This window comes from Hydra viridissima, unplaced genomic scaffold (assembly GCF_058129835.1).
Source record: "Hydra viridissima isolate aposymbiotic clone 2 unplaced genomic scaffold, HvirCarnegie_v1 scaffold_2, whole genome shotgun sequence".
Taxonomy (NCBI): domain Eukaryota; kingdom Metazoa; phylum Cnidaria; class Hydrozoa; order Anthoathecata; family Hydridae; genus Hydra; species Hydra viridissima.
In genome coordinates, this window is record NW_028324301.1 from 25356227 (window position 1) to 25376019 (window position 19793).

Sequence of the window (19793 nt, forward strand, 5' to 3'; positions counted from 1 at the left end):
GATACAACTTTTTAAATTCGTGTGCTTTCTCTTTTAAGGTACTTTTTGAATATTTTTTCAAAGAAAAGTTAGCGTAGTTTTCCTCTTTTAAGTTTAGCTTACGCAGCTTGACATCACAAAACGCAAAAACCAATAAGGCATGATAAAATACAAGATAAACGTAAAATAAAATAGAAGTGAAACAAAAGTTAGACACCATAAAAAAAAAACAAACAAAAAAAAAAACATAATATACTTCTATGTATGTTTACATTGAACTTAATAAAATCCTTTGTGTAAATATATGAAAAAATAGAGAGTAAGAGTTCATAAAAAAAGCCTCGCTATTTTGCTGAAGAAGAAATGGATGTCTAGATCTTTTAAAATAAGGAACTTTTTGATTTCTTTTTCCGAAAAATGGTTGGAGCAGTTTTCCTTTTTTAAATTTCACTTATGCAGTTTAACATCACAGAAAATATTAATTTGCTTTTTAACAAACTCTTAAAAACATCAGAAGTAATTCTAAATGCAACTCTATTAAAAGTGTTAACAGAATAACAAAACGACTTTTTTTTTTTTTTAAAGATAAAAAAAGTTTGAACTATCTTTAAATAAGAAATGTGAGAACAGTTTAACAGAACTTCTTGTTTATTATGTATTTAGCGAAACAGATAAATATATTTGCAAAAGCATAGAGAAAACAAACTACACAAAAGGCCCATCTTTATTGCCAAACTGAACAAACTTTTCTAAACTACATAAATGGTCTCACTATATTGCCATATTGAACAAACTTTTCTAAACTACCCTCTTTTTGAATTTTTAGCTTCATGTTTTTAATTTTGTCTTTAATATGGCTTCGGTAGGAGTACTTTTGCAAGACATGAATGAGCTTGTCACTGCTATGATTTGCCAAGATGCCAAGGTAATCTTTGTACGAGCAACTTGAGCTTACATCTGTAAACACGTCTTGCAAGATGTATGCCAACACTAAAGCTGCACATCGAGGAAAACTTCTGGTGTTGAACCATTCGTTGTGGCCAGGGCAAGCATTCAGCTTTTCAACTATTTCATCTAAAATTTTACAAACTCAAGTCATAACACAAAGAGATTAAATCGAATATTCATTTGGTTCTGAAGCATGACAAGATTAATTTTGTTTTTTTATTTGTTTTTTTTGTTGACCTTATTGTTTGCACTGATAGCAATAACTGGTTTTTGAAAGATTACCTAATTGGCATTGGCTAACTTCTGCTTTGTTTTCCTTTGTTCTTGGCTGAGTTGATCCTGAAATAAAATAAAACCATGTTCATTTTTCTAATTCATAAAAAAACCATCAACAGTTTCTAAGTGTTAGAGATAATAACAAGCTGTGCATGATTTCTAACGGTGATGTTTCTAACTTCATCATTAGAAATCGGGTAGACACAACTTTCTAAAAGTGCACTTAGCAATGATGGCTAGTTTTTATTAACAGTTAACCATCTGAAATTGTGCAAGAAGAGGTTTGTGTTTATATATGTTTGTATAAATTAGGTTTTACATTACCGATGTGTTCTTGAGTAAAAGATGGCATTTCCAACTTGATTTTTTTTCTTCTTGGATCTTTTACTTCTAAAACATAATCAGTTTTAGTATCATTCACTTGTGTAAACATTTAAGCAATCACAGAATTAGTCCTGCAACAAATACATACACACTTCTGTGTTGTTTTTTTTGTTTTTTTTTTTGTTTTTTTTATTGTTTTTCTTTTTTTTTTTTTTTTTTACAGCTTTAACAATAACAATAGGGCAAGGAGTTAATTTGGGCATTTTTATTTTTTGAAAGCGTGTTGAGATTTGCATAAAAATCAAAAATCAAAAAGAATTTACCTCTGGATGTACAAGCAAGACTTTGGCTAAATAGACTACCAACAGATTGAACAGCACCAGGTGAGGGCTGTTTTTCAAGAACAGTACCAGCCTGTTGGACTGGAACAGCTGAAAGAAACAAACTGGGTTTGGCCATCGTTTGCTGACGAGCAACAAGATTAGGAGCCAGAGGAACAGAAAAGACCTCTTTTGAAGGATTAAAAACAACTTGCAGAGAAGGAGCAACATGAACAGGTTTGGCAACCACTTGCTTATGAGCAGGTTCAAGAAGAGCAGGTTCAAGAAGAGCAGGTTCAAGAAGAGCAGCTTCAGGAGGAGCATGGAAAACACGTGTGACAGCCATAAGATTATCTTGCTGTGAAGCAACATTAGACACTGTTTCCAGCAGAACAGAAAAGACCTCTTTTGAAGGACTGAAAGCAACTTGTTGAGCAGGAGCAGCAGAAACAGGTTTGGCAACCACTTGCTCACTAAAGTAAACTGGAGAAAGTTGTGCATGGTGTTCAATAAAATCCGGTTCATCAGGAAATAATGTTAATGCAAGAGGAGAACAAGCTGTGCCAACAGGAACAGCTAGAGTCTGATCTACATCCATACAAACAGCTTGTTCATTAGGAACTAGTTGTGCAAGAGCAGAGGATAGTTCAAGAACTGGACCAGCGATTGTTTGTTCAGAAGGAACAGACGAAACAGGAGTTGAGCTAGGTTCACACAAGAAATCTACAACATGTTCGTTGCTGTCCTCTAAAGGAGCATTGTTTTCTACAGCTGGAGAAAATGGAACCACTGTGGTACAACCGAAAGTAGCAGCACATTCTTCAGAGTCAGAACCGGAGTCTGAATCTTCCTCAAAAATGTCCTCAACATCATGAAAACCGTACTCCTCTGCATTAGTTCGGAGCCAGTCCATCACATCCTTCTCCTCCTTTGGTGGTCTCTCAGACTTTTCAACAGTCAAAGACTCTATGACTCCGAAGGACTGTCCGATGCCCAGGGCAAAGCGCAACTCCTCTGCAGCGTTCCACTGGGACACATAAAAGCTATCCATTGTGTGTCTGCTGTGCTTCATGTAGAGTGTAGCAAACCGCTCGCGATCTTCTTTGCTGTTGTTGGCAAAGTAAGTGGCTATCGAACCGCGAATGCAAGTGGGAGTAAGACGCTTCATGGGAATGTTTACTTGGCTTTTTCTGAAGCAGGACGTCAGGCTAGAGGTGATAGCAGAGGAACCCATCTGGTAAACAGGCACTCTAGTTGCACCTAGTGTCACACCTTCGTCTTTGTTGGCTCTCACCGAAGGAAAAAGGGGCCTGTAGCAGTCGCTCAACTCCAAAACAGTCTTGGTGTCTGCAGCCATGTAGTGAGAGTCGTTGACAAGAAGGTCTCTGTATCTCAGCAAATAAATATCGATCAACACTTTCAAGTCGTTCGGCACTAGAATGTTTTTGGCTCCGTACTTGTATGCTGTTTTGTAGCGCTCTTGCACAATGCAATATCCACACTCACTCTTCTCAGCAGCCATGTAGTCTCTAATGTTTAAAAGAGCAATGTTAGATTTTCTTAAACTGTTAATTACAGTGACAGAGAGCAGAAGATGGTTTCGTAGAGACACAGCATTGTCTCTAGTCAGCGGAAGAGACGCCTTTCTAATCGATTCCACTAAGTCTCTTACGTATGCAGACTTGCCATATTCGGTCAGCAAACTGACATTGATGATGTTGATGCTTTTTCTTCTTTTCACAAGGCTCCTCCTCAAAGAACGAAAGGGCCTCAGCACTTTTCGCAACTCATCCACCTTGCAGCGCAAACGTCGGATGGCCTCATGAGAAAGTCCGAAATAGACGTTTCTGGCTTCACTGAAACGAAACAGGAGACAAAGGGAGACGAGGCGGTTGTACAACGTGTGACAAGACATGGCTTTTGTTTGGTCAAGTTCACTCAGCTTGGAATTGAGCTGAATTTTCTTAAAGTGCAAGGAGAAGTATCTATCCTCCAAAACATTGGAATTGGTGAGGGCGTTTGGGTGCAGCGTCAACGTGCTGTCACAACAAGTCAATATTTCCACAACTGCATTTTTGTAGATCTTTGCTTGTGACCAAGTGTTGTTGTTGGCTACCACAAGCCACTTTTCAAAGTCTCTGAAGAGCTCATCTGCTGACTGGTAATAAAAGTGAAAAGCATCTTTGTCCAGCTGAAACAAGAGTCTCTTTTCTTCGGTCAAGACATAGGAGCTGGAAACCAAGTGCTCTAAGGAATCGAAATCAGAGTCAAGGACGGATTCGGTGTTCAGCTCTTTGTTTTCTACAGAGGTGCATTGGTTTGCAGAAGGAGCCTCGGACGAACCAGCAACTGGTGAGGGCAAGCTTAAAAGAGGATCAGAGGAAAGAACCGGAGAAGAAAAAGAGGAGGAAGGCCCAGGAGCAGAGGATGCAGAGCCTGATGCAGACGCTTGTTCAGCTACTGGCTTAATACCAAAGAAGGCAGGTCGAATAAATTGAGGGACATAGAGCTTCTCGTTGTCGTATCGCTTTGCCTCTGCAATCTTTTGTTTGATCATCTTGGAATCGTAGAAATGAGTCTCTTTCAAGTGTATGTCCAGTCGGTCGTAATACTTCCAACATTGCAAACAGGGGTAAGGTTTTGGACAGCCGGACTTGCGTTCGAGACGAGCATGCTGAAACTTCCTGACCATTGCAGAGTAAAAGATGGAAGCTTCATCCAAAGTCCAAGAATGATCTTTTTTAGTCAAGTGTCTTTTAATGCTTGTGGACGAATGTTTGCACAAAGGCATCGGACAGCTAACAGCGTACCTCTTCTTGGTACCATAGAAAGGTACAACCCTGTTTACGGAGCCACACGCTGCAACTAATGCGGCCCTGACTTTGTTTTTGAGCTTTAAGTCTCTCTGTTCTTGTGACTGCTTTCTTTTCTTTTTTTTTGCTTTAGAGTTTGGAGAAGAAGCAACAACAGAGTTGTTTTCTTGTGAAGAAGACATGTTCAGGTGTTTGTTTGCAACGGTTTTTGCTAAAAAAAGGAAACCAGTCAGTGAGAGTTTTTTTCTTCTGCCTGCATCCAATCCTGGAATGTTTACAACTGCAGGGAAGAGCTGTGTTTTTTCGAATCCTCTGCAAAAGAGAAAAAAAGAAAGAAAAGAGAGCAACAAGAAGAAACAAAGTTTCCACTAGCAAATGAAAAAGAATGAGAGCAACTAGCATTACATGCATGGTGGCAGCAGTGATTGCTATTATGAGAAGGAGAATGAGAAAAAAAAAAAGAAAAAGAAAAGAAACAAATAAATAAAGAGATGGAGTTTGAGAGGATCTCGCAACCATATGACTCAAAGAAAGAAACTGTGTTGAAAAAAGGCAAGAGAGGGCAAATAGAACTTGCTAACAAGGACAAATGACAGACATAACTACAACAGTAACAACTCTCATTGCAAGCATAATAACAACAGCATCAGCATCACTGACTCAGAGAGTGTTGACATAACAAAAAAGAAAACAAAAGTACAAGCCAAGTGGGGGAACATTAACAAACACTCATTGCAACTATAACAACAACAACAACAGCAACAGCATCACTGACTCAGAGGGTATTGATAAAAAAAAACAAGCAAAACAAAAACAAACAAAAAAACAAATAAAAAAACAAAACAAGCAAATTGGGTGAACAGTAACAACTCTCATTGCAAGCATAATAACAACAACAGCATCAGCATCAGCATCACTGACTCAGAGAGTGTTGACAAAATAAAATAGACAATAAGCAAGCAAAGTGGGTGAACAGTAACAACTCTCACTGCAAGCATAATAACAACAACAGCATCAGCATCAGCATCACTGACTCAGAGAGTGTTGATAAAATAAAACAGATTATAAACAAACAAAGTGGGTGAACAGTAACAGCTCTCATTGAAAGCATAATAACAACAACAGCATCAGCAACAGCATCACTAACTCAGAGGATATATAAAAAAACAAACAAACAAACAAACAAAACAAAAACAAAAAAAAACAAGCAAAGTGGCTGAACAGTAACAGCTATCATTGCAAGTAAAATAACAACAACAGCATCAGCAACATCATCACTGACTCAGAGAGTGGTGATAAAATAAAACAGATTAAAAAACAAGCAAAGTGGCTAAACAGTAACAACTATAAATACAAGTAAAATGACAAAAGCAGCAACAGCATCACTAACTCGCAGGGTGTTGATAAAAAAAAAAGCAACAAACAAACAAAGCAAGCAAAGTGGGTGAACATTAACACTCATTGCAACTATAATAACACCAACAGCAACAGCATCAGTGACTCAAAGGGTGTTGATAAACAAAAACAAAGGCACAAACAAAACAAGCAGAGTGGGGGAACATTAACAACACTTATTGCAAGCATAATAACAACAACAGCATCAGCATCTCTGACTCAGAGAGTGTTGATAAAATAAAATAGATTATAAACATGCCAAGTTTGTGAACATTAACAAACACTCATTGCAACTATAACAACGACTACAGCAACAGCATCACTTACTCAGAGAGTGTTGAGAAAAAAAACAACAAAAAAAACAAAAACAAAACAAAACAGAAAACAGAAGTACAAGCCAAGTGGGGGAACATTAACAAACACTCATTGCAACTAAAACAACAACAACAGCAACAGCATCACTTGCTCAGAGGATATTGATAAAAAAAACAAACAAACAAACAAACAAAACAAGCAAAGTGGCTGAACAGTAACAGCTATCATTGCAAGTAAAATAACAACAACAGCATCAGCAACATCATCACTGACTCAGAGAGTGGTGATAAAATAAAACAGATTAAAAAACAAGCAAAGTGGCTGAACAGTAACAACTATAAATACAAGTAAAATGACAAAAGCAGCAACAGCATCACTAACTCGCAGGGTGTTGATAAAAAAAAAAGCAACAAACAAACAAAGCAAGCAAAGTGGGTGAACATTAACACTCATTGCAACTATAATAACACCAACAGCAACAGCATCAGTGACTCAAAGGGTGTTGATAAACAAAAACAAAGGCACAAACAAAACAAGCAGAGTGGGTGAACATTAACAACACTTATTGCAAGCATAATAACAACAACAGCATCAGCATCACTGACTCAGAGAGTGTTGATAAAATAAAATAGATTATAAACATGCCAAGTTTGTGAACATTAACAAACACTCATTGCAACTATAACAACAACAACAGCAACAGCATCACTTGCTCAGAGGATATTGATAAAAAAAACAAACAAACAAACAAACAAAACAAGCAAAGTGGCTGAACAGTAACAGCTATCATTGCAAGTAAAATAACAACAACAGCATCAGCAACATCATCACTGACTCAGAGTGTGGTGATAAAATAAAACAGATTAAAAAACAAGCAAAGTGGCTGAACAGTAACAACTATAAATACAAGTAAAATGACAAAAGCAGCAACAGCATCACTAACTCGCAGGGTGTTGATAAAAAAAAAAGCAACAAACAAATAAAGCAAGCAAAGTGGGTGAACATTAACACTCATTGCAACTATAATAACACCAACAGCAACAGCATCAGTGACTCAAAGGGTGTTGATAAAGAAAAACAAAAGCACAAACAAAACAAGCAAAGTGGGTGAACATTAACAACACTTATTGCAAGCACAATAACAACAACAGCATCAGCATCACTGACTCAGAGAGTGTTGATAAAACAAAATAGATTATAAACAAGCCAAGTTGGTGAACATTAACAAACACTCATTGCAACTGTAATAAGAACAACAGCAACAGCATCACTGACACAAAGGGTGTTGATAAACAAAAACAAAAACACAAGCAAAGTGGGTGAACATTAACAACACTCATTGCAACTATAACAACAACAACAGCAACAGCATCACTGGCTCAAAGGGTGTTGATAAAATAAAGAAACAAAAACAAAACAAGCAAAGTGGGTGAACAGTAACAATCCCATTGCAAGCATAATAACGACAACAGCAACAGCAACACCATCACTGACTCAGAGAGTGTTGATAAAATAAAATAGATTATAAACAAGCCAAGTGGGGGAACATTAACAAACACTCATTGCAACTGTAACAACAACAACAGCAACAGCATCACTTACTCAGAGAGTGTTTATAAATAAAACAAAAAACAAAAACAAGAAACAAAAATACAAGCCAAGTGGGTGATTACTAACAGCGCTAACAGCAGCAACAACAGTGTCTTTAGAAACAACAAACAAGTACAACAGCAACAACTGCTTTTACAGAGTATAACAATAACAACAACATGGCACTAACAACAACAAAAGGGTTGGAATAAAAACCTGTAGGCAAAAGGAGAGCTGCATTCAGACAAGATCGATTACAAAGAGGCTCTTCTTTAGGACAGAGGAGAAACTGCTTTTGAGGGACAGAGGGACTTTTGTTGTTGTTGTTGTTGTTGTGCAGAAACCAACAAACTTTTATTGAACCGAATATAACCGAATATAACCGAAAGTCTTGTTTGCTTCTGTTTTGTGCCATCAAGAAGGGAAAACAAAACATCACAAAACAAACGAAGCAAACGAAACAAACAAACAAACGAACGAAACAAACAAAAAAACGATTAAATAAATAAACAAACAAACGAAACAAACAAACAAACAAAAACAAATAGGAAAAACAGAAAACGCAGTACCGAAACCTCGCCATTTTTATCCTTCCTCGAGCTTTCTTTGGGCGCCAAAGACCGAGAAAGTTGAGCAAACGTGACGTTGAGGGGGGGGGGGGGGGGTACTTAAGGCCAGCAGACCGACCAATGGCAAGCTTAGGAGAGACCCACGTGAATGTTACATTTTCTTTCTATGTACGCTGAATCCGCTCAAAGTCTGGAATTTCCAGCATTCACGTGTCATCACTCCAGCCACCAGATTGGCCCACACTTTGCACACTTTCAAGACTAGAACTTCACTTAATCACAAATTGAGCCAAAAAAAAACTAAGTCTCGCATGGCGACAACTTTTCCAAAAGCAAACAAAGGCAAACAAAGGCAAACGAAGGCAAACGAAGAAAAAACAAAAACAAGTAAACAAAAACAAAACCGAAAAGGGAGAGAGAGAGCAAGTCGACTCATTTCTTTCGACTGCCTTAAACGAGAAGTCTAAAACGTTTAAAAGTTGAAAACTAAGTTTTTTAAATGAACTGCACCGAAAAAACTTTACGACAGTTTAGCTGGTTAAAAACGCAGAGGAAAATATTTTATAAAATTTAAGCGTTCTAAAGATGTCCATTTTTGTTTTTGTTTTTTTTTTATTTTGGTTTGTTTCTGGTTTGCTTCTTTTTTTTTTTTTAAATTCTAGCGATCGAGCATATTTGAACGGTTTCATCAACCTGTTGGCGCACGTGCTCGAGAGCTAGAACTTTGATTGCTTTTGTTGTTGAGAATTGAGAATGTCCGAGCAGGTTTTTTTATCGATTTCATCGCTTGTGGCGAGGCAAAAATCAAAACGCTTTTTGGACGAAAGAAAGGAGATTAAAAGGAAAAAAGAGAAGAAAAAAAAAAACAAAAAAATAGGTTATGTGTCATAAACATTTATTTTCTCACGCGATGACGTCTAGTTTTGTTAGAGTAATTAAAATATGGTATCAAGTTTGTAATTTCTATCTTATTTTTAGTTACGGATAATTGCCAATTATGTCACGTTTAGTATACACAACGCTGTTTTCTTAATAGCAATATGATACAAACAAGTTATAAAAAAAAAAAGCGTTCGCTCGATCTTCCTTAGTCAGTTGAACAAAAAGAAATTTTCACAACATATGATTGATTTGGTTGTCCTAGCAAGCTGTTTTAGCAAACGACTAGAGGTTGCAACTGTTGTTCATTGAAAACGAAAAATCTAGCGTCAGCAAGAAATTTTTGAATACATAATGTACACAAAAGTGGCACTAACAAATGAAAATGTAAAAAAAAATGTTTACCTTGATGCCAGACTCGCAGAGATGTTGTCGCTCGTTGCTATCGACTGCGAACAGCTTTGTTGTTTTTCGAAGTGCCTCTTCACTCTACTTATAGCCGAAGTTTTGGCTTCGAAAAAAAATACGAACGTCGTTAAGCTCAACGAGCTGCTTTAATTGTTGTTCGTGCGAAAACGAAATGCTTAAACGGATAAAAGTGTTGGCGTAATTACACTTTTCGACCGCGATGCAGTTTGTCAACAACTCTAGCGTACTTTTTTGGCTCGTGGAGCAAAAAAGCCTCATGATAATAGCAAAGGCTTAAAATGTCTTAACATGTCAGCAAAGGCTTAATATGCTTAATAAACTGTGGGTTAAGTTTTTGCGGTGCAGCTCATTAACAACTTAATTTGCAACTTGCTGGCACAAGCAAACGTTTATGACTTCTCGTTTAAGACAGTTGAGCGAAATCAGTCGACTCACTCATTCTCCCTTTTCTGTTTTGTTTTTGTTTTGTTTTTTTGTTTTTGTTTTTGTTTGTTTTTTTTTTCTTTGTTTGTCTTTTGTTTAAAATGTAAAAAACTCGAAAGGAAAGTTGTTGCTTTGTTTGCTTATTGAAAGTTTTCGCCAGTTGCAAGACTTAGTTTTGTTTTTGTTTACTTATTAAAATATCGAGGAAAATATTTGAGGACATCGCATTCTAAGGTGCCTTTTTAATAAAACATCTAACGATTTAGCTTTTAACGTTATGCTCAAAAGAATGCCCGTTTCGGTTTCTTTTTTCTTTTTTTTTTTTTTTTTTTCCTTTGTTTCAATTGGGCAGAGTGCTCATTTGAGCAGCCCGCCCATGATCCAAAATTAGGACTTTTCTACGAGATACTTTTCATGGACTGTTGTAATTTCAGCAGACCAACACAGTGACTAGTTGGTAGTGTGTGTTAGTTCCGCTTTCATTCACGGTTGAGCGGACCTGTTCGATTACTCGAACATTGGTCACGTCTGGAACGTGAGAATGCTAGAGTGCGTTTTACTAACAATTTTATCGCTTGTGGCCAGGAAAGCAAAACTTTCCGTTTTTGTCTTTTGCATTCTAAAGGTGCCTTCTTAATAAAACCTCTAACGATTTAGCTTTTAACGTTATGCTTAAAAGAATGCCCGTTTCGATTTCATTTTTTTTTTCTGTTTGTTTTTGTTTTTGTTTTTTTTTTTCAATTCGGCATTTTAAGGGTGCCTTTATAACAAGATCTAACGATATAGCGTTTAATGTTGTGCTCAAAAAAAAAAAAAGTGCCTTTTATATCTCTCAATGGTCTCCAACGATAAAACTGCCGACCAATCGCAACGATTAAACAGCCGACCAATGGCAGCTCAATAGTCTCCAAACATGAAACTGCCGACCAATGGCAGCTCAGTGGTTTGAGAAGTGAGATCATTCGATTTCGTTTTATTATCTCCAGTTTGAACTAGTGCTTGGCTTTTATAAAAATTGTCAAATTTTGCCAAGCAAATCTTATACGAAACGCTACTTTGATGTCAAACCTTCGTTACTCCCTATTCCCTTCTAGCGGAGGGCCGGCTAAAAGCTAGAAAAAAAGAGAGAAGGAAACTTTTTTCTTTTTTTCTTTATCTTTTTTTTTTTTTTTTTTTAAGAGGGGTAGGGGTGGGGGGGGGGGGGGGGGGAAGGAGTAAGAGAATTACGGGGTTAGGATTGGAGGGGGATGAGGTTACGGTTTGGAAGCCTGGGGACAATGAAAAATTGCGTTCGTATAGTGTCCACGAGGGGCGTCCTTCGGTTGTAACGTGCCGCTAGGTGCACGCGTCTAGTAGTTTCGTTGCATCGACCTAGAGGAGTTCTCCGAAAGGTCTTGCGCTTTGGGCTCGGGCAAACGGCCTGCATCCATTGTAAACACGGTCTCTGCCGTTAGAAAATCGTTAACCAGGCTTTTGTGAGCTTTAACAACCATCCCTTTGAGTTTAAAACGAACGTTTCCCCAAAAGCCATTCGAGATGGAGGTACTCACGGAGGTTTGTTACGGTAACAACCCTGTGGTTTGCCATCTTCTTTCTTTCCGCAGCGTCGCAAACGGATCGGCCGGTCTCTTAGGTGACGAAAAAACGTCTGATCTCTCGACTGGAATGCTTAACGTACTAAGATTAGAAGAGTTAGTACTAAGAGTCGCATCTGGCCGCCGTAATTTTCTTCGATGATGTACTTGAAAATTTCGTGACGTCGTTTTCAAAGCTCTAGGGTCGATTTTAACCTTCGACCTTAAAGTCGATTTTAGCCTTCGGTGTGGCTCTGTACAACTTTTGCGGTGAAAAAGCTTGCGCGGAGTCTACAGTTGTATTTAGCCGACAGACGCTGGCAACGCAGAAACAGAATGACTCTTGGGCGGCGCAAACCGAGCGTTCAGCAAATTTCTAGCATTTTACGTCAAAGCGGACAATCTGCACGACAAATAAAGCTAACTTTCTCGTTGCAACAGTTAGTCACTGGACGTTGGACGAGTGTGTACAGCTGTTTTGCGTCGAAAGCCGACCGGTGGTCGGATGCGACTCTTCTTTTCATTCGAAAATCAGAACCTGGCCATCAGTCGTGTATCACCATCGAATGCTTAATGTAGTGATTTCTCGAAACGACAAAAGCTTGTAAAACAAACAGCTTCGCTGTACTGTTGCCTAGTATGTTAACGGATGGCCAGGAACAACCTTGGTCTGTAAAGAATGAGTTCGTTTTTCCATTCGAGGCACTAATTACTGCAGTTTTAAAAGTCACCTAAAGTATAAGCTCATCTCTCCATTCAAGAAAAACAAGCATCAGAGTTTCGGAAAGTTTGCATGCACGACACCACCATCGATGATACTTAAACAAACAGAAAATGAATTGCAAAACAGAACCACTGAATTGCAAAACATAACAACGGACAGCTTGTAAAAAGCATGGTGATGAGCTTCTTCAATCCAATCAAGGAACCAAGCATCACAGTTTCGGCAATGGTGCATGTGCAAATCAGCAAACTGTGATACTTAATCAAACAACTTCACTGTTTTGCTTAGTTTAAGAACGGATGGCTAAGAACAACCTCGTTAGTGAGTATGAAGTCATCTCTTCATTCAAGGAATTAATAATCAGAGTTTTAGAAGTCTCTTACGTGCGATACTACTATCAACGGTACTTAATCAAACAGCCTCTCAGAATGGCCTAGTTTGAGAACGGAAGGCTAGGAACAACCTTAGTAGTGGGTCATCAGTTCAACTTTTCATTCAAGGAATTAAGCATCTAAAATCTGAAAAATAAAAAGAAGAGCTCTTTGTTAGAAGTTCTTATTTTTATTTTTCCTCAACTTCTATTTCTTTTCTTTTTTTCTTTTTTTTTTTTAATGATAGTTTTTCTTTTTTTTTTATCTATTTTGTTCGTTTAAATTAATACAACAGGCGTTTTAGGTCGTTTCTGTAACATTATTTAACACTTTAAATTGTAATAAATATTTGAACTGAAGAAAATCCTTTTCGTAACGTTAAAATGTCATAAGAACATTTCATCTTTACCAAATACGCTTGTAAAAATAGTTTCACTTTTAAAGTTTGTTGTATATGTCTTTTAATTTAGTGAATCGCAATTTGGATTCTCTTAGGCGCACATCTACTTTAGTTGCTTTTTCTTAAAGAAAGGTCACCAGAGTTATCTTACACAGCTCCTGCAGCATAATCTTTAACAAAATACTCTTTTGAAAAGTTTTACATTGAAATAAACAAAAGCCATTTGCGTAAATAGAGATAAATTAGAGAATAAAAAGTGCATAAACGCCTCGCTACTTTGATGAAGAAGAAACGGATGACTAGATGCAACTTTTTAATTTCGCGTGCTATCTCTTTCGATTAAGGTACTTTTTGAATATTTTTTCAAAGAAATGTTAGCGTAGTTTTCCTTTTTTAAATTTAAATCATGTTTAAAGGTAGTTTTTGAATGTTTTTTCAAAGAAATGTTAGCGTAGTTTTCATCTATTAAATCTAAATCATGTTTAAAGGTAGTTTTCGAATATTTTTTCAAAGAAAAGTTAGCGTAGGTTTCCTCTTTTAGATCTAGCTTATGTTTAAGGTAGTTTTTGAGTATTTTTTCAAAGAAAAGTTAGCGTAGTTTTCCTCTTTTAGATCTAGCTTATGTTTAAGGTAGTTTTTGAGTATTTTTTCAAAGAAAAGTTAGCATAGTTTTCCTCTTTTGGATATAGCTTATGTTTAAGGTAGTTTTTAAATATTTTTTTAAAGAAAAGTTAGCGTAGTTTTCCTCCTTTAGATCTAGCTTTATAATTCAGGTAGTTTTTGAATATTTTTTCAAATAAAAATTAGCAAAGTTTAGCTTATTTAGCATGACATCACAAAATACTAAACTCAAAAAGGCAAGATAAAGTATAAGATAAACGTAAAATAAGATATAGATGAAACAAATGTTAGGCTGCATAAAATCTAAAACTGCATTGCCTATCATAAACACAAACGTCTAGTAAGAGCTTTTAAAGTTCGTTCTTTTCGTCTTTTAATTTGGTGAATCGCGATTTGAATTTTCTAAAGCGCACATGCCTCTCAGTTGCTTTTTTCTTAAGGAAAGGTCACCAGAGTTTTTTTACGCAGCTCCTGCAGCATAATCTTTAACAAAATACTCTTTTGTATATCATTACACAGAAATAAACAAAAACCATTTGCGTAAACAGAGATAAATTAGAACTCAAAAGTGCATAAAAAGCCTCGCTACTTTGCTATAGAAGAAGTGGATGACTAGATACAACTTTGTAAATTCGTGTACTACCTCGATGGATTAAGGTATTTTTCGAAAGTTTTTTTAAAGCAAAAATAGCGCAGTCTTCCTCTTTTAAATCTACCTTATGTCTAAGGCAGTTTTTGAATAGATTTTCAAAGAAAGGTTAGCGTAGTTTTCCACTTTTAAGTTTAGCTTATGTAGCTTGACAAAACAACACACAAAAAGACAAGATAAAATATCAGATAAACGTAAAATAAAATATAAATGAAACTAAAGTTAGGCTGCATAAAAAACAAACAACTTAATAATCTACTAGACATGTTTAAGTTGAATTAAGTAAAGTCCTTTGCGCAAATTTGGGTAAATAAGAGATTAAAAGTCCATAAAAAGCCTCGATACTTTGCTGAAGAAGAAGATGACTATATGCAACTTTTTAAAATCGTGAGCTATCTATATCGATTTAGGTCCTTTTTGAGTACTTTTTCAATGAGAAGTTAGCGCAGTTTTCCTCTTTTAAGATTGGATCATGAAGCTTGACATAACAAAACACAAAACTAACAAAGGCAAGACAAAATATAAGGTAAACGCAATATAAAATATAGATGAAATTAAAGTTAGGCTGCATAAAATAAACGGGTAACAATACTCTTCTATGTATATTTACATTGAGTTAAATAAAATCCTTTGCGCAAATATAGGTATGTTAGAGAGTAAAAGTGCATAAAAAGCCTCGCTACATTGCTGTAGAAGAAGTGGATGACTAGATACAAACTTTTAAATTTGTGTGCTGTCTCTATCGAATAAGGTAGTTTTCGAAAGTTTTTTCAAAGCAAAAATAGCGCAGTGTTCCTCTTTTAAATTTAGATTATCTCAAAGGTAGATTTTGAATAGTTTTTCAAAGAAAGGTTAGCGTAGCTTTCCTCTTTTAAGTTTAGCTTATGTAGCTTGACATCACAAAACACAAAGCTCAAAAAGACAAAATAAAATATAAGATAAACGTGAAATAAAATACAGATGAAGCTAAAGTTAGACTGCATAAAAAACCAACAACATAATAATCTACTAGGTATGTTTACATTAAATTAAATAAAATCCTATGCGCAAATATAGGTATGTTAGAGAGAAAAAGCCTCGCTACTTTGTTAAAGGTAGTTTTTGAATAGTTTTTCAAAGAAAGGTTAGCGTAGTTTTCCTCTTTAAAGTTTAGTTTATGTAGCTTGATATCACAAAACACAAAACTCAAAAAAGAAAAGTAAGATAAAAGTTAATCGTAAAATAAAATATAGGTGAAATAATTGTTAGGCTGCATAAAAGAAAAAAAAAATCATAGCATAATAATCTTCTATATATGCTTGGATTGAATTAAATGAATTCCTTTGCGTAAATATAAGCAAACTAGTGAGAAAAAGTGCATAAAAAGCATCGCTACTTTGCTGCAGAAGAAGTGGATGACTATATGCAACTTTTTAAAATTGTGTGCTATCTCTATCGATTAAGGTGGTTTTCGAAAGTTTTTTCAAAGCAAAAATAGCGTAGTTTTCCTCTTTTAAATCTAGCTTTTGTCTAGGGTAGTTTATGAATAGATTTTCAAAGAAAGGTTAGCGTAGCATTCCTCTTTTAAGTTTAGCTTAAAATTCTTGGCATCACAAAACACAAAACTCAAAAAGATAAGATAAAATATAAGATAAACCTAAAACATAATATAAATGAAACTAAAGATAAGCTGCATAAAAAACTAACAACATAATAATCTACTAGGCATGTTTAAATTGAATTATATAAAATCCTTTGCGCAAATATAGGTATGTTAGTAAAAAAGCATTAAAAGCCTCGCAACTTTGTTAAAGGTAGATTTTGAATAGTTTTTCAAAGAAAGGTTAGCGTAGTTTTCCTCTTTTATGTTTAGATTATGTAGCTTGACATCACAAAACACAAAGCTCAAAAAGACAAAATAAAATATAAGATAAACGTAAAATATAGATGAAACAAAGTTTACACTGCATAATAAACAAACAACATAATTATCTACTAGGCATGTTTAAGTTGAACTAAATAAATTCCTTTGCGCAAATATGGGAAAGTTAGACAGTAAAAATCCATAAAAAGCCTCGATACTTTGCTGAAGAAGATGACTATATGCAACTTTTTAAAATCGTGAGCTATCTATATCGATTTAGGTCCTTTTTGAGTACTTTTTCAATGGAAAGTTAGCGCAGTTTTCCTCTTTTAAGATTAGATTATGAAGCTTGACATAATAAAACACAAAACTAACAAAGGCAAGATAAAATATAAGGTAGTTTTCGAATGTTTTTTCAAAGCAAAATTAGCGTAGTGTTCCTCTTTTAAATCTAGATTATCTCAAAGGTAGATTTTGAATAGTTTTTCAAAGAAAAGTTAGCGTAGCTTTCCTCTTTTAACATTAGCTTATGTAGCTTGACATCACAGAACACAAAAACATAAAATAAAATATAAGACAAATAGATGTAGCTAAAGTTAGGCTGCATAAAAAACCAACAACATAAAATATCTACTAGGCATGTTTAAATTGAATTAAATAAAACCCTTTGCGCAAAAATAGAGAGTAAAATGCATAATGTTAGAGAGTAAAAGTGCATAGAAAGCCTCGCTACTTTGCTGTAGAAGAAGTGGATGACTAGATACACTTTTTTAAACTTGTGTGCTATCTCTATCGAATAAGGTAGTTTTCGAGAGTTTTTTCAAAGCAAAATTAGCGTAGTGTTCCTCTTTTAAATCTAGATTATCTCAAAAATAGATTTCGAATAGTTTTTCAAAGAAAGGTTAGCGTAGCTTTCCTCTTTTAACATTAGCTTATGTAGCTTGACATCACAGAACACAAAAAGATAAAATAAAATATAAGACAAACGTAAAATGAAAAATAGATGTAGCTTAAGTTAGACTGCATAAAAAACCAACAACATAATAATCTAACAGGTATGTTTAAGTTGAATTAAATAAAACCCTCTGCGCAAATATAGGTATGCTAGAGAGTAAAAAGGCATAAAAAGCCTCGCTACTTTGTTAAAGGTAGTTTTTGAATAGTTTTTCAAAGACAGGTTAGCGTAAATTTCCTCTTTAAAGTTTAGCTTATGTAGCTTGACATCACAAAATATAAAACTCAAAAAGACAAGATAAAATATAAGATAAACGCAAAATAAAATATAGATGAAACTAAAGTTAGGCTGCATAAAAAACCAACAACATAATAATCTACTAGGCATGTTTAAATTGAAATAAATAAAATCGTTTGCGCAAAAATAGCTATGTTAGAGAGTAAAAGTGCATAGAAAGCCTCGCTACTTTGGTGTAAAAGAAGTGGATCACTAGATACAACATTTTAAAATCGTGTGCTATCTCTATCGATTAAGGTGGTTTTCGAAAGTTTTTTCAAAGCAAAAATAGCGTAGTCTTCCTCTTTTAAATCTAGATTATGTCTAAGGTAGTTTTTGAACAGTTTTTCAAAGAAAGGTTAGCGTAGCTTTCCTCTTTTAACATTAGCTTATGTAGCTTGACATCACAAAACACAAAACTCAAAAAGACAAAATAAAATATAAGATAAACGTAAAATAAAATGTAGATGAAGCTAAAGTTAGGCTGCATGAAATAAACGGGTAAAACAATATTTTTCTATGTATGTTTACATTGAGTTATATAAAATCCTCTGCGCAAATATAGGTATGTTAGAGAGTAAAAGTGCATAAAAAGCCTCGCTACTTTGTTAAAGGTTGTTTTTGAATAGTTTTTCAAAAAAAGGTTAGCGTAGTTTTCCTCTTTTAACATTAGCTTATGTAGCTTGACATCACAAAGCACAAAACTCAAAAAGACAAAATAAAATATAAGATAAACGTAAAATAAAATACAGATGAAGCTAAAGTTAGGCTGCATAAAATAAACGGGTAACAATATTTTTCTATGTATGTTTACATTGAGTTAAATAAAATCCTCTGCGCAAATATAGGTATGTTAGAGAGTAAAAGTGCATAAAAAGCCTCGCTACTTTGTTAAAGGTAGTTTTTGAATAGTTTTTCAAAAAAAAGGTCTTTAAAGTTTAGCTTATGTAGCTTGACATCACAAAACACAAAACTCAAAAAGACAAGATAAAATATAAGATAAACGCAAAACAAAATATAGATGAAACTAAAGTTAGGCTGCATATAAAACCAACAACATAATATTCTACTAGCCTAGTTTTCCTCTTTTAAGTTTAGATTATGTAGCTTGACATCACAAAACGCAAAAAGGCAAGACAAAATACAAGGTAAACGTAAAATAAAGTAGAAGTGAAACAAAAGATAGGTTGCATAAATACAAAAACTGCATTGCCAAAAATAGAATTTGTTGTCTAGAAAGACTTTTTAAAGTTTGTTTCTTTCGTCTATTGACTTAGTGAATCGCGATCTGGTTTTTCTTAGGCGCGCTTGTTTCTTAGTTGTTTTTTTTTGTAAAGAAAGTTTATTCAGACGTTTTTTTTACGCAACTCCTTTAACATTATTTTTAACAAAGTATTCTTTTATACGTGTTTACATTGAAATAAAACCCTTTGCGTAAATAGAGATAAATTAGAGAGCAAAAGCCTCACTACTTTGCAGAAGAAGAATTGGATGGCAAGATACAACTTTTTAAATTCGTGTGCTTTCTCTTTTAAGGTACTTTTTGAATATTTTTTCAAAGAAAAGTTAGCGTAGTTTTCCTCTTTTAAGTTTAGCTTACGCAGCTTGACATCACAAAACGCAAAAACCAATAAGGCATGATAAAATACAAGATAAACGTAAAATAAAATAGAAGTGAAACAAAAGTTAGACACCATAAAAAAAAAACAAACAAAAAAAAAAACATAATATACTTCTATGTATGTTTACATTGAACTTAATAAAATCCTTTGTGTAAATATATGAAAAAATAGAGAGTAAGAGTTCATAAAAAAAGCCTCGCTATTTTGCTGAAGAAGAAATGGATGTCTAGATCTTTTAAAATAAGGAACTTTTTGATTTCTTTTTCCGAAAAATGGTTGGAGCAGTTTTCCTTTTTTAAATTTCACTTATGCAGTTTAACATCACAGAAAATATTAATTTGCTTTTTAACAAACTCTTAAAAACATCAGAAGTAATTCTAAATGCAACTCTATTAAAAGTGTTAACAGAATAACAAAACGACTTTTTTTTTTTTTTAAAGATAAAAAAAGTTTGAACTATCTTTAAATAAGAAATGTGAGAACAGTTTAACAGAACTT

At 34.8% G+C, this 19793-nt stretch overlaps 1 protein-coding gene across 1 annotated transcript; it reads right to left on the bottom strand.

Moving 5' to 3' along the window:
• Nucleotides 1–684: 684 nt before the first annotated feature.
• Nucleotides 685–8601, bottom strand: LOC149892602 (uncharacterized). The gene is made up of 5 exons (XM_090080015.1): nt 8530–8601; nt 1851–4871; nt 1528–1593; nt 1210–1266; nt 685–1053 (listed from the first exon to the last, which is right to left on the bottom strand). Exons 2-5 carry the CDS (start codon nt 4840–4842, stop codon nt 734–736), a joined length of 3435 nt encoding a protein of 1144 aa, XP_089936141.1. The 5' UTR covers nt 4843–4871; nt 8530–8601; the 3' UTR covers nt 685–733.
• Nucleotides 8602–19793: the final 11192 nt, after the last annotated feature.